Below are 19,632 nucleotides of genomic sequence, written 5' to 3'. Positions count from 1 at the left end.
GGGGGGGGGGTGTTCGAGTGATCTTAGAGTACCATGATCTTACAATATTTGGAGTCGAGAAACTTGTGAGGAGAGATATCTTTACTGATGTTCATTTCAATTGTTCGAGTGATCTTAGAGAACCACTACCATGATCTTACAATATTTGGAGTCGAGAAACTTGTGAGGAGAGATATCTTTAGTTGATGTTGATTTCAAGTGTTCGGGTCGGAACGAGCTTGAGAAGAGGGAAGTGGGAAGAAGTTAAAAAAAGTGCTTGTTTCTTTCTTCTCATACACAACTTAAGTGACCTACTTTCCTAGACATTTCTCTTACTCTAATGCTTTGGTGTCCACAAATTGAAGGTAGGTTTTTCATATGTTCACATGGGTGTGCTTCAACAAACAATCACAATCATTGTGATTTCTTGTAGCATCCTATGTCATCTCTTGCTTGCTTTCCTAGTTTTCTCTTTCCTTTATACTTCTCATAGGGCCAAGGGATCTGTTTTTAATCATGCAATTTGTGGCGTTCTTTGAATTTTGTTTATGAATTGTTCGAGATATCACATCGTCGAGGTTGTTTTTGCCATCTCTTCTAATCAGACTCGAGTTTGAATACAGGTTAATAAAACATACGTTATTAGTTGCGCTCGAGAACAAGTTTAGTTTTAATCCTTGTCATGTTAGATTTCATCAGACTACTTAGTAAATCGTGATCAATAGATAGCAAGACGTAAGGTGGAATTGAATCTTATCATTATCATGAAGTGAAAGTCTCGTCGAATATGTCAAAATACATGTTAGTTGTCGAAAAAGCCACGATTACTAAAGCTAAAACGAAGATCAAGACGAATAGGTCTAATGATTGAGCGTTATTAAGATAGCTTAATTACTTGTCAGCCATATGGTTTCGCTTTGATTACGGGCAAAGTTTTCTCAAAGTTACACTCTAATCAACACGTCTGCTAACATCAAAGTCACGTCGGGAAAGAAAATAGAACGCTGTTGAAATCGAGATTCTTCAACACGTTACGAACATGAAAAAGGTGATGGTGATGGAGTGATTTATTTTGAGCATGAGAAACAAATCTCCCATGATCCAAAAACATCATTTTCTTGCATGACAAACAAGACCCATCAAACAACCAAGAACAGAGAAGGCCTTTCAATGTCAACATCCTATCCACCAAGGAGTCCCACAGCAACCAGCTTAGGCCCACTTATTTTTTGTCAGTTTCTCTTCTTTGGCCCACTTAAAAACATGTCCAGCCCAGCCCAGCCCAACCCAACCCAACCATCCCCTTATATGGGCCTGAGTTTCGGCCCAATAAGGATGTTGACCCATGGTTGTCCACCCCTTTGTGGGCCCAAGTTTGCAGCCCAACTCCCAAAATGCAGTGTTATCCAATCGTAGGTAGTATGTATCTCTTACTTATATACTCGTGATCGAATAAAGTGTTACTGAGTCTCTACTTAGGTAGTCATCTATTCAGCTTACACCATCTAAGCCAACTTTTTTTCTCTAAAGCACATCGATAACCCAATAAAACTCTACCACGAATCTTCACCATGACTACACTTTGTTCGACGCTTGAAAATTCTATTGACATGACTGAGTTATGAGTATGACTCCGATGCCACTTTTTGAGACAACAGAGTTTCATAATGGTATGATATTATTATAAAATTCTCAAAAATTATTTTACCGTTAGTTTTGGATGGAAATCGTTAATACTTTGATTGAAAAATACCTTATTTAAAAATGGTAAAAAGATATCATTAATTTTCTTAAACATTTTTAAAAATTAATTTCGCTCAAACTTATTTTTATTAATTTAACCTAAAAATGTGCTAATTAAATAAATTAGAAAAAAAAATACTTTGTGTTGAAATCAGCGTCAAAAGTAACCACCGTACCAGTGAAAATAGCAGAGAGCAAAAAGGAGATAAAAAAGAAGACATCCGGCGACCGGCGATCGGAGTTTGGGGCGTTGCGAGAATCGAACTCGCGACCTCTCGCACCCGAAGCGAGAATCATACCACTAGACCAAACGCCCTGTTTGTCTTCTTCTCCTAATTATTCAATGATAACCTATAATTTATGGTCTTGTTTTCTAATGTTCTTCTGGCTTTTGAATCTATTCATGTTAGGTTATGTTTGCGTATTGATATTCTCTCGGATTTGTTTTTCTGAAGAATTCCATCTGAGTTTCGATTGTTAGGGCAAGTTTTGTTTTCGACAGCGATGGCTCATACCAGCAATACTGTAAGTTCTAATCTCCCGTTTCGTTTTTAAACCCTAGCTTACTGATATTACGTCCTTGTTATAATCTGTAAGTGGTTCTGGTTCTGGTTCTGGTTTTGATTCTGCCCCATTTAGTTGATGAAATGAGCAAAATAATTAAAAATGATCGATAACCTTTGCTCTTTCTTAATCGCATTACGATTAGGCTTTTTTGGAACTAATTTTGTACAATTCCTTGTATGTAGGCAGCTGGAGTTGATAACACGTTTAGAAGAAAATTTGATCGAGAGGAGTATTTGGAACGAGCTCGTGACCGTGAAAAACAGGTTACGGCTTTTGGAATTTCTCGTTCTCATCATGTTTTGTTAATTTCTCTGAGTGTCTCTCAAATGTTGCTGATTCTGATGTTCTTAACTTGTATTTCAGGAGGCTGAGAGGGTTAAGTCTAAATGTAAGTGGTTCCTTTCTTGCTGTGTTTGGATTTTGTTGAGTATTTGTGCTCTTGTTTATCTGTAATCATCGATGCTATAATCTGCTGACTTGGTTGATGTCTCTGAAGGATTTAATTTGCTATCTTTGAACAGTGAAAGGTCCACCAGTGCAAAGAAAACCACTGAAACATAGAGATTATGAGGTAGACCTCAATTCTCGATTGGGAAAAACCCAGGTTAGTCATGCCATTCCTTTTTGGTTCCTCGAACATTATCTCGAATCAATGTGTATTTTGGTAATATTTCTTGGAATTGTGGCTTTCTTTCTGTGGTATTAGCTTAGGCTGTTTTGAGTTATTAATAGTTTGTTTTCCATCCTGTTCTGTCATTAGGGCATAAACTTTCAAAATCTTTAGTATGTTAACTTTTATGTCATCATATTTCGGCTCATGGCCTCTGTGTTGATCTGGCTGTAGGTTCAGGTTCTATGTGGCATCAGGATTTGATATATAAGACTAATTTTCATATTACCTGCACTGTGCATAGTTAACTGGCCCGTGGCGTCTGTGTTCATCATATTTTGGCCTGTGGTCTCTGTGTTGATCTGGCTTTAAGTTCAGGTTCTATGTGGCATCATGATTTGATATAGAAGACTAATTTTCATATTATCTGCACTGTGCATAGTTAACTGGCTGACATGTGAGAATTCCTATGTAAGGCATTTATATGATGATGGGAGTGACTATTTTGAATATTCACTTTATAGTTAATCATTCGTGTTACCGTTGAATAGTGATGGAAAAACATTTAAAAGGTTATATTCATTTGGCCTGTTTGGATGAACTCACCTTTTAATTGGGGAATCACTCTCAAATAAAGGCAATCAACTAGTACCTCATTATGATACAAAATTTAATCTTAGATTTCAGTTTCTCTGCTCAATATCATATGATTCTGACCTGCTTCATTCTGGGATTGATTGTTAATTCATCCTCGTGCAGGTTGTCACTCCAGTCGCACCTCTAAGCCAGCAGGTATCACGCTTAACTATCGTGTTAAAGTCAAATCTTGAAATACATTAGAGAAATTTCAAATTTAAAGTAGTGTATAACTTATTGACTTCAAAAGAAAAGCTGGGAGGAAAAAATGAAGGTGGCTTTGCTTGTCTGGTTTTTGTTAATCTGCTCTTGAAATGAAGTAGAATTTTCACTTAATACCTTATTCTTTTTTTGATTAACGAGTTCTTTTTCAGGCTGGATACTACTGTTCCGTTTGTGAATGCGTGGTCAAGGATTCTGCAAATTACTTGGATCACATCAATGGAAAGAAACGTATGGACCTATCGACTCAATTTTAACCAATCATGTTCGTGAAATGTCAAGGTCTTATTATCTTGTTTTTTCTATTGACTTTATGTTGTAGATCAGAGAGCCTTGGGTATGTCCATGCGGGTAGAACGAGCATCTCTTGAACAGGTACCACTACAAATACTTAGAAAGATGGAATTACTTGTCCTGTTCATTATTGCAGTAGATATTTGCGAAATCTCGATGTCGGAGGGGCTAAGTAGCTTTATGTGAAATAGGTACAGGAGCGATTTGAAGTTCTTAAAAAGAGAAAAACGCCCGGAAGCTTCACAGAGCAAGGTAAAGCCTAAGAATTTGAGTTAGTTTTCATGTCGTGCTTTTGACTGCAAAAATATACTAGCATTGGATATCATCACTATTCTTTGTTTCAATTTTCAGGATTATGATTTGTTTACTGATGAAAACCGACGTTACGTTTTGTTTTTATTTAGATCTCGAAGAGCGTATAATAAAACAGCAAGAAGAAGAAGAACAACGGAAGCGCGAGCGCCGAGAAAGGAAGAAAGAAAGGAAGGTTAGTACTATGATCTCACCGTTTTAAAAGCACATTCGATTTCCATCAGGTAAAGAGAGGATCACATTTTACACTTAAATTTTCCTCCCTGATTGTAGAAAGAGAAGGCTGCAGAAGAGGAACCTGAAGTCGATCCCGACGTTGCAGCAATGATGGGGTTCGGGGGTTTCCGTTCATCCAAGAAGTGACAATTACCGATTCGTTTGCCCTTGTGATCCTTCTTGTGGAGTTATTTAATTTGAAGTGATGTGCAAAGGAAGGTCTAAACGTGGGCTCTTCCTTCCCAGCCTCTTGAACTGTATGTTGTATGTTTTGAGAGTTTTCAGTATGAACAATGAAGAATTGGACTGAGCTGAGCTTAACGACCTTACTTAGAACAACATTTGTTCTACACTGTACACTTACTATATCCTTTTGTTTTATAGAACAGCTTAACATATCTTTTTCTTCATGTCTCAGGATGAATTTGGTCAACTTTGAGATTAAATTGATCCCGAAAAGGTAAGGAATTACGTGTATCGGTTAAGTTTTATTAGGACGTTTAGAGGCTTCGTTGTCGCTTCATCTTCGATTTCAGAAGCTTTCATTTTCTCTGTTTTCAAATTTGGAGGTTCTGTCAACACTCGATTTTCTAGCATCATTGCTCTATCTTCAAGTTTAGAGGCTTCGTCGCTATTATATGTTATTGTCTAAAAGGCTTTTTTAGTTTGATGCTTCCATTTTGTAACAATCTTAGTCCACTGTAAGATGATATTGTTCTCTTTGAACTTTTTCTCAAGGTTTTTAAAATGCGTCTACGAATGAGAGGTTTTTCCACCTTTATAAGGAACGTTTTGTTCCTCTCTCCAACCGATGTTGGATCTCACACATTTGCTTCCAATTAAGCTTGTTTTACTTTCAAATGTGAGATTCACTCCAGCTTTGAAAAGTCTTCAAGCTCGATCTCAACTCTCGCTTCCCAAGCAAAAGCTTTGTTAGCTTTATTTATTATATTTTGATCTCTACCCTTTTAAAATAAAATATTTATTTAGTCCATGAATTTAAAAAAAAAAAAAAAAAAATTATGCCCTTAAATTTTTTAAGTATATTAATTTAGATGGTTAAATTTCATTGAAATTAAAAAAAAAAAAAACTATGAAGGGAATCTATTATAGGAAAATTTAGAGATTTAATTGATACAATTATTATTATTATCTTTTTTTAAATAAATAAAAAATATATGGATACATTTATTATTATTTATTTTTATTTTATTGATACAATTATTTAGTATAAAAATAAAAATAAATAAACTAAAAATGGATGTAGAACAAAATGAACAAAATATTATTTAATGGATGTCCAAATCCATTTCCAGCGCCCGCCGGCGCCAATATTCGCCATAACATGAGCAAGAACTACCGGAACATCGAGCGGAGAATCCTTCGCCTCCTTTCCGGCCACAAATCCCCAACCCATCTCACTCAAATCCACGCCCACTTCCTCCGTCATGACCTTCACCAATCCAACCAAATCCTCGCCCATTTCATCTCCATTTGCGGAGGTTTCAACGAAATTGCCTATGCCAATCGCGTCTTTTCCCAATCCCAAAATCCCAACATTTTCCTTTTCAATTCCATGATTAAAGCCCATTCCCTTTCCGGCCCCTTCGAACAATCCCTTCTCCTGTTTTCCTCCCTGAAGAATCGCAGGATTGTTCCTGACGAGTACACTTTCGCGCCGCTGCTTAAATCGTGTTCGAATCTTTATGATTATCGGCTTGGTAAGTGTGTTATTGGTGAAGTTTTGCGTCGTGGGTTTGAGTGTTTTGGGTCTATTCGTATTGGGGTAGTTGAGTTGTATGTTTGTTGTGAGAGGATGGATGATGCACAGAAGGTGTTCGATGAAATGCCTCATACGGATGTGGTTGTTTGGAACTTGATGATTCGTGGGTTTTGCAAGATGGGTAATGTTGATTTGGGGTTGTCTCTCTTTAGGCAAATGAATGATCGTAGCCTTGTTTCTTGGAACACAACTATTTCCTGTTTAGCTCAAAGTGGGCGTGATGTTGAAGCTTTGGAACTCTTTCAACAAATGGAAGAACATGGTTTTGAACCAGATGAGGTAACTGTGGTCACAATGTTGCCTGTATGCTCTCGTTTGGGAGCTATTGATGTTGGACAAATGATCCATTCTTATGCAACTTCCAAGGCAGATTTAGTGAATACAACAATGGTAGGGAATTCTCTTATCGATTTCTACTGTAAATCTGGCAATACAGAAAGAGCTTACAACATTTTTCAGAAAATGACTTGCAAAAGTGTTGTTTCATGGAACACAATGATCTTAGGCTTTGCTTTGAATGGGAAGGGAGAGCTTGCCATTGACCTTTTCATGGAGATGGGACAAGGGGATGCGAAGCCGAACGACGTGACACTCGTAGCCATCTTGACTGCTTGTGTTCATTCAGGATTGTTAGAGAAGGGTCAAGAGGTGTTTTCTTCAATGGCTGAGAAGTATGAGATTGAGCCAAAACTTGAACATTTTGGTTGTATGGTTGATCTTTTGGGACGTGGTGGATGCGTGGAGGAGGCTCATAGCTTGATTAGAAGTATGCCAATGCAACCAAATGCCACTTTGTGGGGTGCATTGCTTGGTGCTTGCAGAACTCATGGTAACTTGAAACTTGCAGAAATGGCAGTGAATGAGCTCATCAGTCTTGAACCATCGAACTCTGGTAATTATGTGTTGCTATCTAATACATTGGCTGAAGAAAGACGATGGGAAGATGTTGAGAATGTCCGACGCTCCATGAGAGGAAAAAACGTCAAGAAAGCACCGGGGCGGAGTGCAAGTGGGTAATCTCGGGGTGAAAAATTACAACCATTCTTAGACCATGTAGGGAAAGCCCCAAGTCTTCTAGAATTATCCCCATAAGGTCTTATATCACAAGACCCTAAAGTTTCCGTCATCAACAACTCGCTGCAGCTATATCCCCATAAGTCTTATATCACAAGATGCGGGGTGTCGATCCCCATACTTCTTGCATGCGAAGCGAGCACTCTACCATTTGAGTACATTCTCATTATTCTTGCATCACAAGACCCTATATTTTCCATCATCAATAACAGTGAAAATGAAAAAATATTGCGGTTTAATGTGTCATAAATAGGAAAACTCTCAAAAGAAATAAAATATTAATAATTTGCTTTTTGAGATGCAGAGTATCAATTTCAGTACATGCAAAGTGAGCGCTCTACCATTTGAGCTACATCCCCATGATTTTTATATAACTTTAAATGTCCAGTCATCAATAACAGTGAAAACGAAAAAAAATATTGCTACTTAATATGTAATAAATAGGAAAGTTTTTAAAATAAATAAAATATTAATAATCAAAAATTTTCTTTTGGAGATACGAGGTATCGATCCCGTACCTCTTAGCATGTGAAGTGAGCACTCTACATCTTAGCTACATCCCCACTATTCTTGCATTACAAGACTCTATATTTTACGTCATCAATAATAGTGAAAATGAAAAATATCGCTGTTTAATATGTCATAAATAGGAAAACTATCAAAAGAAATAAAATATTAATAAATCAATAGTTTAATTTTGGAGATGCGGGATATCGATTCCCATATCTCTCGCATGCGAAACGAGCGTTCTATCATCTAAGCTACATCCCCATTATTCTTGCATCACATGACCTTATATTTTCCGTCATCAGTAACAGTGAAAATGAAAAAATATCGTTACTTAAATAGGAAAATTTTCAAAATATATTAATAATTAAAAGTTTTCTTTTGGAGACGCAAGATATCGATCCCTACCTCTACCGTCTGAGCTACATTCCCACTATTCTTGCATTATCCCACTATTTATATTTTCCGTCTTCAATAACACCTAATTTTCCGTGGGTAATATTTACTTTAAGAATTTAATCAGGTATTTTATTTTGAAATTGTTAATATATAACTTTTTACTTTAAGAATTTAGCTAAATTGAAAAGCTTTCAAATCAAGAAAAATTATTAATAGGTCTAAATTATTTTTTTGAAGTTTTAAATCAAATTATTAGTTTAAAATTAATTTAAAATCAAAATTAATTTTTTTTTCTCCTTATTTTTATTGAGCCAAATTGCTATATGCATAAAATGTAAATAAAAAAAATTAGAATATGAATATAAAATAACATTTTGGATAATTACACCAAAATCTACACTTCAGTTGTTTTGGTTCACTAATAAATTCTCTCTTTGGTAATTATATCAAAATCAAATCCTATTCCATCATCTAAAACATGAAGAGAGAAGATTCAAACCTCTTATTATTTCCTTTTCGAGAACAAAACCAAAATGCTATCGAGAAAAAAGAAATGAATATACAAGCATACGAAAAGAAAAAAAAAGAAAGATGTCTTAACCATTTGAACTAGGCTCAAATCAACTACAAATCAATCCGTGGTTTAAAGAATATATGGGCCATATCATAAAGACGTTCTAGTATGAGATGAAGAGATACGTGTCGATAAGTGTAAAGGGAGAGAAGCAATGAAGAATAGAGTAGCCAGTTCACTACACAGCATTTATAATCAAATTTTGGTGTGGGAGTTTCAATTGGGAATGAAAAAGGTAATAACAAATCTTACCCCTAATAGATTCATACCAACAGAGAACAGTGAGACAGTAAAGGTTGAACAAATAATTTGTTTCTCAGCACAAACAAAATAAAATCTACTACTTAATGTACTGAGAAAGCCATTTGAAACCATCCCCATAACCCATTTTTCTCACAATGCTACACATGAAAACCTCGAGAGGACGAACGTTCGAGTCAGACATGGTTACCTTGCCCTTGCCAGTCGTGAAGTTTGTTAGTCCCAAGTTGTACCGTAACTCGTCTTCTGATGCAGCATATGGAATATCAATCTTGTTACCTAGAATCAGAAATGGAACGTCTGCCAATGCTTCATCGGAGAGGAGGGCATCCAACTCTTTTTTTGACTCGGCAAATCTCTCCTTGTCATATGCATCAACCAGATAAACTACTGCATCCACCTTCACAACAATGACAACATGATAAGGAACCATAACACGAGACTAAATGAACTCAGCTAATAGCATATAAGATCATATAATAGCAACTAAACAGCTCAAAACAGAGAGCTTGTCCTAAGTAAGATAAGGTCAGCATACAAATGCTTTTGAAACATGTAAAGGGCCACATATTATCGGTACAGTTTCACAAAGGTTGACGAATTCAACATGCATGTTAAAACCATAGTACTTGAAAGCAAGGGAAACAACTTTTTCTCCTCCTAAAAGCCATTACAATAATCAATCACTTGGGATCTCAAAAGAAGTTATTGTCATATATAATATCAGTAGGTATAATTTATTGTTGATGAATGGTTTTAGTGATGAGAAAAATTTGCGGTTATGTACTAGAAGAATATCCTTTCTGTGAGAAGATATGCTATCAGCGAAGAACCATGAAATTTCTGCCTCCCATGAATCAGAAAACCACAAAAAAAAAAGTTTGTCTGGGATTATGAAGGCAGGTAAACATTTTAAAAACAATGAGATTGTTCAGAGAGAAAAAAATCGCAGAGGCTAACATACTTGTATGTTAAAACCGCAAAACTTTCAATTTCCTCCTACAAGAAGGCAATACAACACAAAAAAGGTTTGTATAGGATTATGAAGGCAGGGATATGTCTTGAAATCGTTGAGATGGGGTTCGGTGTTTGAATAACTGCAACGGGTTAGACAAAAGGATGTACATTAAATTTGCTAATATTTGGAATCAAAGCTTTCAGTCTTTTCTCGAAGAGGGCAATGTGGTAATTCAGTACATCGGATTTCAAATATGGTAAATGTCTTACAAAATACCAGTAGGTACAATTCATAGTCCAAGGATAGTTTAGGTGACAAGAAAAATATGTGGACATATACTAAAAGCAGACACTTTTCAAGGAGAAGATATGCTATCAGTGAATAACCATATAATTTCTGCCTCCCATGAGTCAAAAAAGCACAAAGAGGTTTGTCCGGGTTTAGCAAGGCAGGGTAACATTTTGAAAACACTCAGTTGGTTCAAGGTTCAAATAACTGCAAAGGTAGACTAAATCAAGCACACTGAAACCATAGTTAACACATTTGGAAGCGATGTTTTCAATCCTTCCTCCTTGAAGAAGGCAATACAGTAACACAGTGGCACTTCAGATTCAAATATCGTAAATGTCGTATTAAATATTAGTAGGTATTACTTAAAGTTAATAAAAGTTTTGAAGACAAGGAAAATGTATGGTTATATACTAAAAGCAAATCCTTTTACATAGAAGATATGCTATCAGCGAATAACCACATGATTTTTGCCTCCCATGAATCAGAAAAACACAAGAAGGTTAGTCTGGGATTATGAAGGCAGGGTAATATTTGAACACAGAGAGATTGTACAGAGTTCAAATAACTACGTCGTATGTTGATACCATAGTTGCCATTTGGAATCAAAGGTTTCCAATTTTCCTCCAGAGAGAGGGCAGAAGTGGAGTAAAATGGGAACACAAATATGGTAAATCATAAATGGGGTAGAAAACTTCAGTAAGTATCACTTGAACGGTAGGAATTAAGATAAAAATGTATGGTTATGAACTATAAGCAGACCTTTTTCAACAAGAAGACATGCTATCAGCGAAATACCATGTAATTTCTGCCTCCCATGAATCAGAAAAATACAAAAAAAGTTTGTCTGGGATTATGAAGGCAGCAAAACATTTGGAAATGTTAAGGAAGTTCAAATATCAAATAACCGCAACGGTAGAGGAAATCAACATATGTTCAAGTATAATTTCCATTCGAAAAACAGTTCGGACTGACAAGAAAAATGTACAACTAAATACTAAAAGCAGAAAAAACATAAAAAGATCTGTCTACGATTATGAGGGCAGGGAAACATTTTGGAACTGATGAGATAGTTCAGTGTTTGAACACATTTCACAACTTCGAGTTTAAAAATTGCAGGAGTTCAAAATTTTCATTTCTCAAGAAATTCAAACCGAGATTCTACAGAAAAATACTTACTCGGTCAACTGAATCTTTTAACCAAAATAAAATACAGCTATGATGTGAGATCTTTCAAATCAAATATACCTTAGCATAGTAATCTTTCCAAACTCGGCGAGCAATCTGATGTCCTCCAAGGTCAAAGGCCTTGAACTTTATCTTGCCAATGCTCAACTCTTCGGAAGTTGGATGCTGAGTCGGCTGGTGTTGAACTAATCTCTGCAATATGACAACAACTCTTATATTAGCCGCTAAGTAAAAACCTCACATTCTAGTAAATCTAATCAACAAATCAGATTTAAGAAAACTTTGAGAAATGATGGCGAAGTAACCATTTGATGTTTTCTAAAACATGAATCCATACATCAATTGAATTAATTTAAAAACAGCGAGCAATCGAGCGTCTCAAGACGCGGAACATTGCTATCTCTCCATCGAATGGATTTCATCAATTTTAAATCATGTACACAGATTAAGAAAAGTGAAATAACAAAAAAATCACAAAGAAATGCACCTCGTCTTTCAACATATGAAGCAAGGTCGTTTTTCCAGCATTATCAAGCCCTAAGAAAAGGATCTTGGCCTCCTTTTGCCACAACCCAAGGGACGCAAGAACTCCATAGAACCAATCGACCAAAAACATTTTCCGAATTCCGACAGAATACAAGCCAGAAAAGACCTCGAAAAGCAGCAAATTTTTACCGTAAACCCACCTGATCGAGCCCCTAAAATCCTCAAAACCAGAGCAACTGTGCCCTTGAAGGGATTTAGAATATTACAAATCAATGCAGTTGGGAAACGTTGGTGTTATTAACATAGTAAGTAGGTGAGAGAGGAGACCTGTTGTGGCCGCCATTTCGTGCGAAACGGAGCCCTAGACAGGCCCACATGGGGGCTTAATGGGCCTATTTCCCTTTCCCCAATTGAGGAGACAGGCCCCATATTTTTTTGTCATTTACCGAAAATTTAATGATAAATAGCTAAATTTGGGGAAAATAATCTTTTTTTTTTTTTTTTTCAAATTTAGCTTCTGCATGGTTCCAATTCTAAATATTGGATATAGGATGAATTTTTCTTTAATTTTAGAAAATAATAATTTTGATTTTTTTTTTATTTTTTAATAGTAATTATTACCATTGTTTTATCGATAATTATTTAAAATATAAATAAGGTGAGTTCAAAAGTTTATTGACATATTTTATGTAAATATTTTAAAGCCGTATTATATATTATAATTGGTAGACATGTTAAAAATAAAAGTGGACGTTTTAAAAGTTATCTTAAAAAAATTATGAATCTATTACCCATGAAATAAAAGAATAAAAAAATAAAAAAATAAAAAATCAATTTATTTTTTAATTTATTTATCTATGATTTAAAAAACTTTGTGGCCATTGATCAGAGCAAGGAGATGTTAGACGTGCATAAATTTACCGATCAATTAAAGTGCAAATGGTATCCACGTTGTTCAGATTTGTGTGCTATGTATCTAAATTAGGTCATTTTTTAAAAAACTTTGAATCATTTATTCAATTTTTTAGGCGATAAAAAAATAAAATATCTATTTATTTATTCTTAAACATCTGCCATTTACTTTAAATAAATATTTTAAAAATTATAATTTCACAAAACGCTAAGAAACTTATTGCTTTAATAAAAGAAATGATAAAAGAAGATTATAATTTCATGAATTGAAAGGAGAACTCAAGAGCACAGAAACCCGTCCTATTGCTTCTTCTCTTCCTAAAGAGCTCAAACTTAAAAACTGAAACTCAAGCAGCAAATTAGTCCTCTATGCATTGAAGCATCAAGACTTTGTTTTCTACGACTAGAAATTTATAAAAAAAAAACAAAAACAAAGGGGGAAAATGGAAAATTTCTGGAACCCAACTCTCCATACGTTCTCCTCCTTCCTTACAGTTCATCCTGCAAAATAGTTCAAATCATATATAAGCATTGTCAGAGTAGATAAAAATACTGCAACTGTTGGTTCTATTGTTCAATATGGTTCCATGAAACCCTACATGTTTGGCGTCCTCCTTGTCCTCAGCTGCATCGGCTGCGTCGTCCTTCTCCAAATCTCCCTCAGCATCGGAGTCGTCTGCATCCTCTGATTTGTCTTCGTCTTCTTCCTCGGCCTGATAGATTGAAAGCATATTTCAAATTATGTCACAGAAGGAATCATCTCAAGAAGCTGAGATTTTCAGGACCTATGATACTTACATCTGAGTCAATTGGATCATTCTTGGCTTCCTGGGGAATGAATAAATTCAACAGTTAATGACATGTTTCCCGAAAAGGATTTATCAGCAGCAGCAAAAGAATTCAGAAGTTACCTCTTCCTCTCTCTTCTTCTCTGCCTCATCAAATGCAGCTTTCTCGACCTCCTTGTTCTTGCCCCATGTATCTTCAGCGACCTTCTTAGCGTATTCCGGATCATCAGTAATCAAGACGTTGTCAAACAAGGTGCCGGATTTCACCTGATATCCAATAATTTGAGGGGCTATCAATGTAGGAACTCATAACAAGATATATATAAGCAGAAATGGTTTGAAAAGAAAAGAGAGAGCTTATACCTGCCACAACTCAATACCAACATATTTCAATTTGGGGTAAACGTAGAGGTCAGGGTCATCCTTGAAGTCTGCAAAGAGTTCCAAGAATTAGCAACTAAGAGTTCGAGATCGTTGAAACGCAACTGAGATTTTAAAACATTTGACAGAAAACAACCTGGGTTGTCAATCATTGGTGCCTTCCATTTTCCCTTGTAGTTAGGGTTCTTAATTTTCTGCAAAGAGGAAAGATAATAATTAAAATTGAAAGATAAAGAAACAGAAAGGATATGATATTAATAGCACAAACATCCTACCTTAGGCTCCCACGGGCCTTTGTAATCGGGGTTGGGAATGGTTGGGGCCACCCATTCACCATCTTCCTCATCATCCCAGTCTTGGGGCTGAAACAAGTAGCTCGGTTCATTAGTAACAGAGTTTCTATTCAAAGAAGACAGCTAAGAACGGAAAAATACAATAGCTACCTTAGTGGCATCAGGATCAGTTATCTCCTTTGCGATGTCATCATAACCCTGTTGCACAAAACAAGTAAAATTTAAGAAGTATGTTGCAAATTCGGATACCATGGGGGATCAAGATAAATAGGGACCATTACCTCTGGCTTCTTGTCTTCTGGATCAGGAATGTATTCTTTGTCATCCCAATCCTCAGGCTGCAAGTATCATAGATAGAGACATCAATAAAAATCCATAACCTCAAACATCGTACTTCAATGGCATCCTTATTTAAAGAGCTTACCTTCTTAGCTTCGGGATCCTTGATCTTCTTTGACGGGAGGAGGCTCCAATCACTGTACAAACTACCAGTTTGCTTCTCTACATTATCGATGAGGATGCTGTAAGTTGCATCAGGGCGAATGATGAAAGTGTAAACATGAGTGAGTTGGTCAGTCTCACAGGGAACTTCCTTCTTGATCAAGTGATTAGTGTCATTATAGTTAAGGATAGCGTGCACTTTTTTGGTACTGTAGCCACAGATATCTGGGCCAAACATGATGCTGCAGGCAACGAGAAGCACATAGGGTTCAGTATTGACACTTCACAATAAATTCTGTCATAAATAACTCAAAATACAAACGATATAAAATTGACACTTCACAGGGTTGAGTATTGACCTGTACGGAGTTTCACCACCGAATTTCTTCTGATCAACATCACCACTGAGTAACTTCATGTAACCACCACCACAATCAAGCTTCTGTTCGTGCTTGACGGAAAATTGGAAAACAAGAATGTTATCTTTGTTGCTGAATTCAGGGAACTCGGCTGAAATAGCGTAGAATCTGTAGTCTTCGCTAGTTTGGATACCTATGACATCAAAGGAATAATAGAAAATAAAATAATATTGCTTGAAAGCACATACGGCATGTCTATTAACAAGGTAAATTCACACTAATGTTCAACAAGGAAATTAATAAGAGCTTCACCTTTGTCATTAGCATCTCCGTGCCATTTTCCGGAGGTGTAGTTCCATTCTCCAGCTAAACTTTCGTCTTTTTTCCACTCAGATTTAACCCATCTATTCTCCCATCCATCTTCAATATTACCAACAAATAGTCAGGATTCAAAATCAAGCCAAACAAAATAGCAACAGATGCTGAAGTATTAAGAACATAACGCAAGATAGTTCGAGATATCAAGTTCTAAACAAGATTCATAATCCAAAACCCTTGGAAATATACAAGAGACGGATCATCAAAGCATTTTATAGAAATTTTATACCATAACAAAAAGTTAACGTCCAGCAGACCAATGGAAATAACAGTATTTTATACACAAGAGCCTGATGATCAAGGCAATTTATATTGATTTTAGACCATGACCAAAGGAAATAACAGTATCGTATCAAGATCCAGCAGTGTATTTTCGTTTAAGATCATTGTGCAGGCTAGTGCATTATAATGTAATTCATTTCAATGCATCAAAAGCCTTCATCAAAGAGCACCAACTTTTTCAACGTATTTCAATAATAGTAATAATAATCAAAACATTTCATGATTCTAAATCAAATAAACACATAAAAACGAAACAGATCTACTCTGAATATCTACATTGTGACATGAAAATCAAATTTCACACACTCACATTTAGACTAGTAACAGATCAAACAAAACAATCGATCCACCACAATCAAACAAATTCATCGTGAAAAGTATAAACAGACGTTATAAATCATCATCTAAAAAAGCACGTAAATTAAGGAGCCAAAAAGTGGATCTGGAAATGATACAAAACAACGAGGAGAAAGAGAATGAAACCATACCATCAAAGCGCTCCTCGAAAAACACCTTTGCCGAAGCGATGGCAACGAGAGATAGAAGGATCAAGGAAAGTAAATTAGGGTTTCGAACCCTAAACGCCATGGCTAAGGTTCAAAGCTTACTGAGAGAGAGAGAGTCAACAGAGAAACGGAATTGCAAAGTTGGAGAATGAAATGGAAATCAGAGGGCACTATATAGGGGGTCGACGTCATAAATTCTCAGTGGATCGTGGAAATAAAATAAAACAAAAATATTTTCTGACGTGGTAATAATCACCAATAAAAAGCTGCCAAATATACATTTGTGATACGTGGCCTGTTTTGATTGGAAACTACACGAGTTCTTGGGGTTTCTATTGGAAGCTACACGTGTGTAGAATCCGAATTAATTTCATTGGATTAATCTACATGACCTGGTAAATGGTTGCAGAAATAACACGTGGAGGTATGTTATTGGGTGTGTGTACAGAAAGTGTGTAGTGGTGATGTAGTGGATTCCAGCTCTGAATTTTCTATATTTGAATTTGTAATTTTTTTTCCGATGGAATTATCCAGAGGACAAAATAAAATGCCGTTTTGAATAAGTTATTTTTGGAAGTGGCTTGTTTAATTAATTTCAAAGAGAGAGATAAATGGCTATTTTTTCTCTTATTTTATATATTTTTAAATTATTTTTACTATTTTTTTATAGTCGTAATAACCGTCTTAGTCCACTACTAACAAAAGATATAGTATGTATTGCCCATTATATTATGTATAACGGTAGTTTAAAAGTATGTCTACTAACCCATTATATTATATATAACCGTTCCTCGTAGCTTAAAAGTGTGTCTACTGGCCCATTATATTTAAATAACCGTTCCTCTCTAGCTTAAAAATGTGTCTATTGGCCCATTATATTATATATAACCGTTCCTCGTAGCTTAAAAGTGTGTCTACTGGCCCATTATATTTAAATAACCGTTCCTCTGTAGCTTAAAAATGTGTCTATTGACCCATTATATTATATATAACCGTTCCTCGTAGCTAAAAAATGTGTCTACTGTTGAGAAGATTTGTAGTATCTCGAACCAACATGGGTGCCTAATGTTCTCGCTAGCACACACCACCAGTCTATCTTTGAGAAGATTTACAGAGCGGGTGCCCAACATTCTCGCTGACACACCACTCAGTGTTTGTCGTCTCTCCAACCAACATGGGTGCCCAATGTTTTCGCTGACACACCACCCGATGTCTCTCTTTGAGAAGATTTACACACAGTTGCAAAAAATGTTTAATTTATCTCTCCAACCAACATGAGTGTCCAACATTCTGGCTGGCACACCAGTTAGTGTCTGTCTTTGATATCATTTGTAACCACTCAAATCCACTGCTAGTAGATATTACCCACTTTTGCTTTTTAAGTATTGTCGTCAGCCTCACGGTTTTAAAACACGAACACGTTTAGAGTTGTCCATTTAACCTCAAAGGTTGGAGCACATGGGAATCTTCCTTGAAATTGATGGAGAATTCGGAGTGGGTGAGATTTATACCCCTGTAAAAATATCTATGCCTCGACCCCTTTTCATAGAGACGGGTTGAAATAGGAGACGAGTGAGGACGAAAAAAGCTTCCTCGTTCACGCCCCATCCCGTTTCGTGAACATCTTTTAAATGTTTAAAATATTTTCATTTCCATTTTTAATTTGACTACTTTTAAAAAATTGAGAAAATGAAAAACTAAACAAATAAAATATCTTAAATAAACGTTTTTTAATTGTATTTTTCAAAATATTTTGAAAATTTATTATTATTTTAAATGCATTAACCAATATTGATTTGATTTGGTAGGGAGATTTAAAAATTCATACAATTATATAAATTTACTTAAAATTTGAATTTTTTACAAAATTTTCTAATACTTAATAAAGATCAAATAAGAATAAAATCAAAATAACAAACCAAATTAATTAACAATATAATTGTTGGATGATGAAAGTTCCACGTCTGCTAATTTAGGGACTAATCATGGGTTTATAAGTGAGAAATACTAACTTCATTGGTACAGAGGCTTCCCCAAAAGCAAGGTCATGAGAGCTTATACTAAAAGTTGACAATATCATACCATTGTGGAGAGTCGTGTTCGTCTAACATGGTATCAGAGCTATGCTCTAAACTTGGCCGTGTCAATAGATTGACAAATCCTCAAATGTCGAACAAAGGACTCCAAAGGAGTCGAGCCTCGATTAAGGGGAGGCGTGCTTTGTTCGAGGGGAGGTGGGGAACCCTAAAGCAAAGCCATGAGACTTTATGCTCAAAGTGGACAATATTATACCATTGTGGAGAGTCGACATTTTCAACCCAATTATTCAATCCAAACAACTCTTATTAAATAATGAACCCAACTCAACAACATTTTTTATTTTAATAAAAATAATTATATCGTAAACAAAAATATAATTTTTATTGATTTAAACCCAACTCGAAATATTATATTAGATTATATTAAAATATTATATGGAATTTAAAAATGGTTTAATGGTGAAATAAATAAATAAAAGACAAATAAGAAATGATTAAATGTTGTTTATAAATAGCTATTAGTTTGTTGGCATTCATTCATATCCATGCTTAAATTGGAAGGCAATCTACATTTTCTTTTATATATATTTTTGGGAAATGTATAATTAAAATATTATTTTGTTTTTTTTATAGTTTAAATTAATTTTATTTTTGTTTTCTATTTTTAAAATGTCTAAATTTAGATCTCAAAGACAAACTAAATATTAAAATTAGTCGTTAATTTAAAAAAATCTATTCACTGGTAAAAAAAAAAATATATATTATTATTATATTTTCAAATTTGATAAAAAAATAATTAATATCAATTTAATAATAAAGACTAATATTAAAAATTATTAGAAAGTACAGGGACTAAAAATTAAATAAAATACGATACTGTAACATTAGCTCGCAAGTTTCTACTCGAGTTTTAACATGTTGAATTGGTGTTCGTGTTTTGTTTAGTACACCAAATGTATAATGAAAAATCTTGACCACCGAGCTATTCTCAAGCTCAGACTAGATTTAATAAATAAATTTTAAAAGATACTTTTAGAAGACGGACCCGAGACCAAATTATTTTTGGGAAAGTTAATCACAAGCTAACATAAAAGATTAATTTTAAAATTTATCGAAAGTATAAGGACTAAAATGAAACATATTTGAAAGTATAAGG

General features: G+C 35.1%; 4 protein-coding genes and 4 non-coding genes across 8 annotated transcripts; 2 read left to right on the top strand and 6 right to left on the bottom strand.

Moving 5' to 3' along the window:
* Positions 1-1,876: 1,876 nt before the first annotated feature.
* Positions 1,877-4,989, top strand: LOC111465669 (zinc finger matrin-type protein 2). Its single transcript, XM_023110175.1, has 11 exons — positions 1,877-2,039; positions 2,133-2,247; positions 2,472-2,552; positions 2,653-2,677; positions 2,811-2,893; positions 3,659-3,691; positions 3,910-3,988; positions 4,080-4,132; positions 4,243-4,303; positions 4,456-4,538; positions 4,637-4,989. Exons 2-11 carry the CDS (start codon positions 2,227-2,229, stop codon positions 4,724-4,726), a joined length of 609 nt encoding a protein of 202 aa, XP_022965943.1. The 5' UTR covers positions 1,877-2,039; positions 2,133-2,226; the 3' UTR covers positions 4,727-4,989.
* On the bottom strand, positions 1,967-2,038 carry TRNAP-CGG. Its single transcript has one exon. It is a non-coding gene; the product is annotated as a tRNA-Pro (tRNA).
* Positions 4,990-5,903: 914 nt separating the features above from the next.
* On the top strand, positions 5,904-7,650 carry LOC111465519 (pentatricopeptide repeat-containing protein At1g09190). The gene is made up of 2 exons (XM_023109928.1): positions 5,904-7,455; positions 7,521-7,650. The coding sequence occupies exon 1, from the start codon at positions 5,925-5,927 to the stop codon at positions 7,377-7,379; it is 1,455 nt and encodes a 484-aa protein (XP_022965696.1). The 5' UTR covers positions 5,904-5,924; the 3' UTR covers positions 7,380-7,455; positions 7,521-7,650.
* A 1,421-nt stretch (positions 7,651-9,071) lies between these two features.
* Positions 9,072-12,396, bottom strand: LOC111465682 (GTP-binding protein SAR1A-like). The gene is made up of 3 exons (XM_023110192.1): positions 12,099-12,396; positions 11,672-11,803; positions 9,072-9,577 (listed from the first exon to the last, which is right to left on the bottom strand). The coding sequence occupies exons 1-3, from the start codon at positions 12,225-12,227 to the stop codon at positions 9,257-9,259; spliced, it is 582 nt and encodes a 193-aa protein (XP_022965960.1). The 5' UTR covers positions 12,228-12,396; the 3' UTR covers positions 9,072-9,256.
* On the bottom strand, positions 9,947-10,069 carry LOC111465804. Its single transcript, XR_002714296.1, has one exon. It is a non-coding gene; the product is annotated as a small nucleolar RNA snoR83 (small nucleolar RNA).
* LOC111465802 lies at positions 10,820-10,938 on the bottom strand. Its single transcript, XR_002714294.1, has one exon. It is a non-coding gene; the product is annotated as a small nucleolar RNA snoR83 (small nucleolar RNA).
* On the bottom strand, positions 11,157-11,277 carry LOC111465803. Its single transcript, XR_002714295.1, has one exon. It is a non-coding gene; the product is annotated as a small nucleolar RNA snoR83 (small nucleolar RNA).
* Positions 12,397-13,275: 879 nt separating the features above from the next.
* On the bottom strand, positions 13,276-16,587 carry LOC111465557 (calreticulin). The gene is made up of 13 exons (XM_023109996.1): positions 16,420-16,587; positions 15,584-15,691; positions 15,272-15,464; positions 14,896-15,154; positions 14,753-14,809; positions 14,622-14,669; positions 14,454-14,540; positions 14,315-14,372; positions 14,161-14,228; positions 13,921-14,064; positions 13,808-13,837; positions 13,609-13,722; positions 13,276-13,510 (listed from the first exon to the last, which is right to left on the bottom strand). Exons 1-13 carry the CDS (start codon positions 16,517-16,519, stop codon positions 13,499-13,501), a joined length of 1,278 nt encoding a protein of 425 aa, XP_022965764.1. The 5' UTR covers positions 16,520-16,587; the 3' UTR covers positions 13,276-13,498.
* Between the last annotated feature and the right edge of the window lie 3,045 nt (positions 16,588-19,632).

This window comes from Cucurbita maxima, unplaced genomic scaffold, assembly GCF_002738345.1.
Source record: "Cucurbita maxima cultivar Rimu unplaced genomic scaffold, Cmax_1.0 Cma_Scf00029, whole genome shotgun sequence".
NCBI lineage: Eukaryota > Viridiplantae > Streptophyta > Magnoliopsida > Cucurbitales > Cucurbitaceae > Cucurbita > Cucurbita maxima.
Note: the sequence above shows the minus strand (reverse complement) of the source record. Positions and strands in the feature narration are given on the sequence as shown.

Excerpts from the sequence above, each read along its gene's own strand:
- LOC111465669 (XM_023110175.1), top strand. The coding sequence starts at position 2,227 with ATGGCTCATACCAGCAATACT. Across the intron at positions 2,553-2,652 it reads CTCGTGACCGTGAAAAACAG|GAGGCTGAGAGGGTTAAGTC; the intron begins GTTACGGCTTTT and ends CTTGTATTTCAG. Across the intron at positions 3,692-3,909 it reads TCGCACCTCTAAGCCAGCAG|GCTGGATACTACTGTTCCGT; the intron begins GTATCACGCTTA and ends GTTCTTTTTCAG.
- LOC111465519 (XM_023109928.1), top strand. The coding sequence starts at position 5,925 with ATGAGCAAGAACTACCGGAACATCGAGCGGAGAATCCTTCGCCTCCTT.
- LOC111465682 (XM_023110192.1), bottom strand. The coding sequence starts at position 12,227 with ATGTTTTTGGTCGATTGGTTCTATGGAGTTCTTGCGTCCCTTGGGTTG. Across the intron at positions 11,804-12,098 it reads TTCATATGTTGAAAGACGAG|AGATTAGTTCAACACCAGCC; the intron begins GTGCATTTCTTT and ends GTCATATTGCAG. Across the intron at positions 9,578-11,671 it reads GGAAAGATTACTATGCTAAG|GTGGATGCAGTAGTTTATCT; the intron begins GTATATTTGATT and ends ATTGTTGTGAAG.
- LOC111465557 (XM_023109996.1), bottom strand. The coding sequence starts at position 16,519 with ATGGCGTTTAGGGTTCGAAACCCTAATTTACTTTCCTTGATCCTTCTA. Across the intron at positions 14,670-14,752 it reads CAGAAGACAAGAAGCCAGAG|GGTTATGATGACATCGCAAA; the intron begins GTAATGGTCCCT and ends TTTGTGCAACAG. Across the intron at positions 14,373-14,453 it reads AAGGCCCGTGGGAGCCTAAG|AAAATTAAGAACCCTAACTA; the intron begins GTAGGATGTTTG and ends TCCTCTTTGCAG.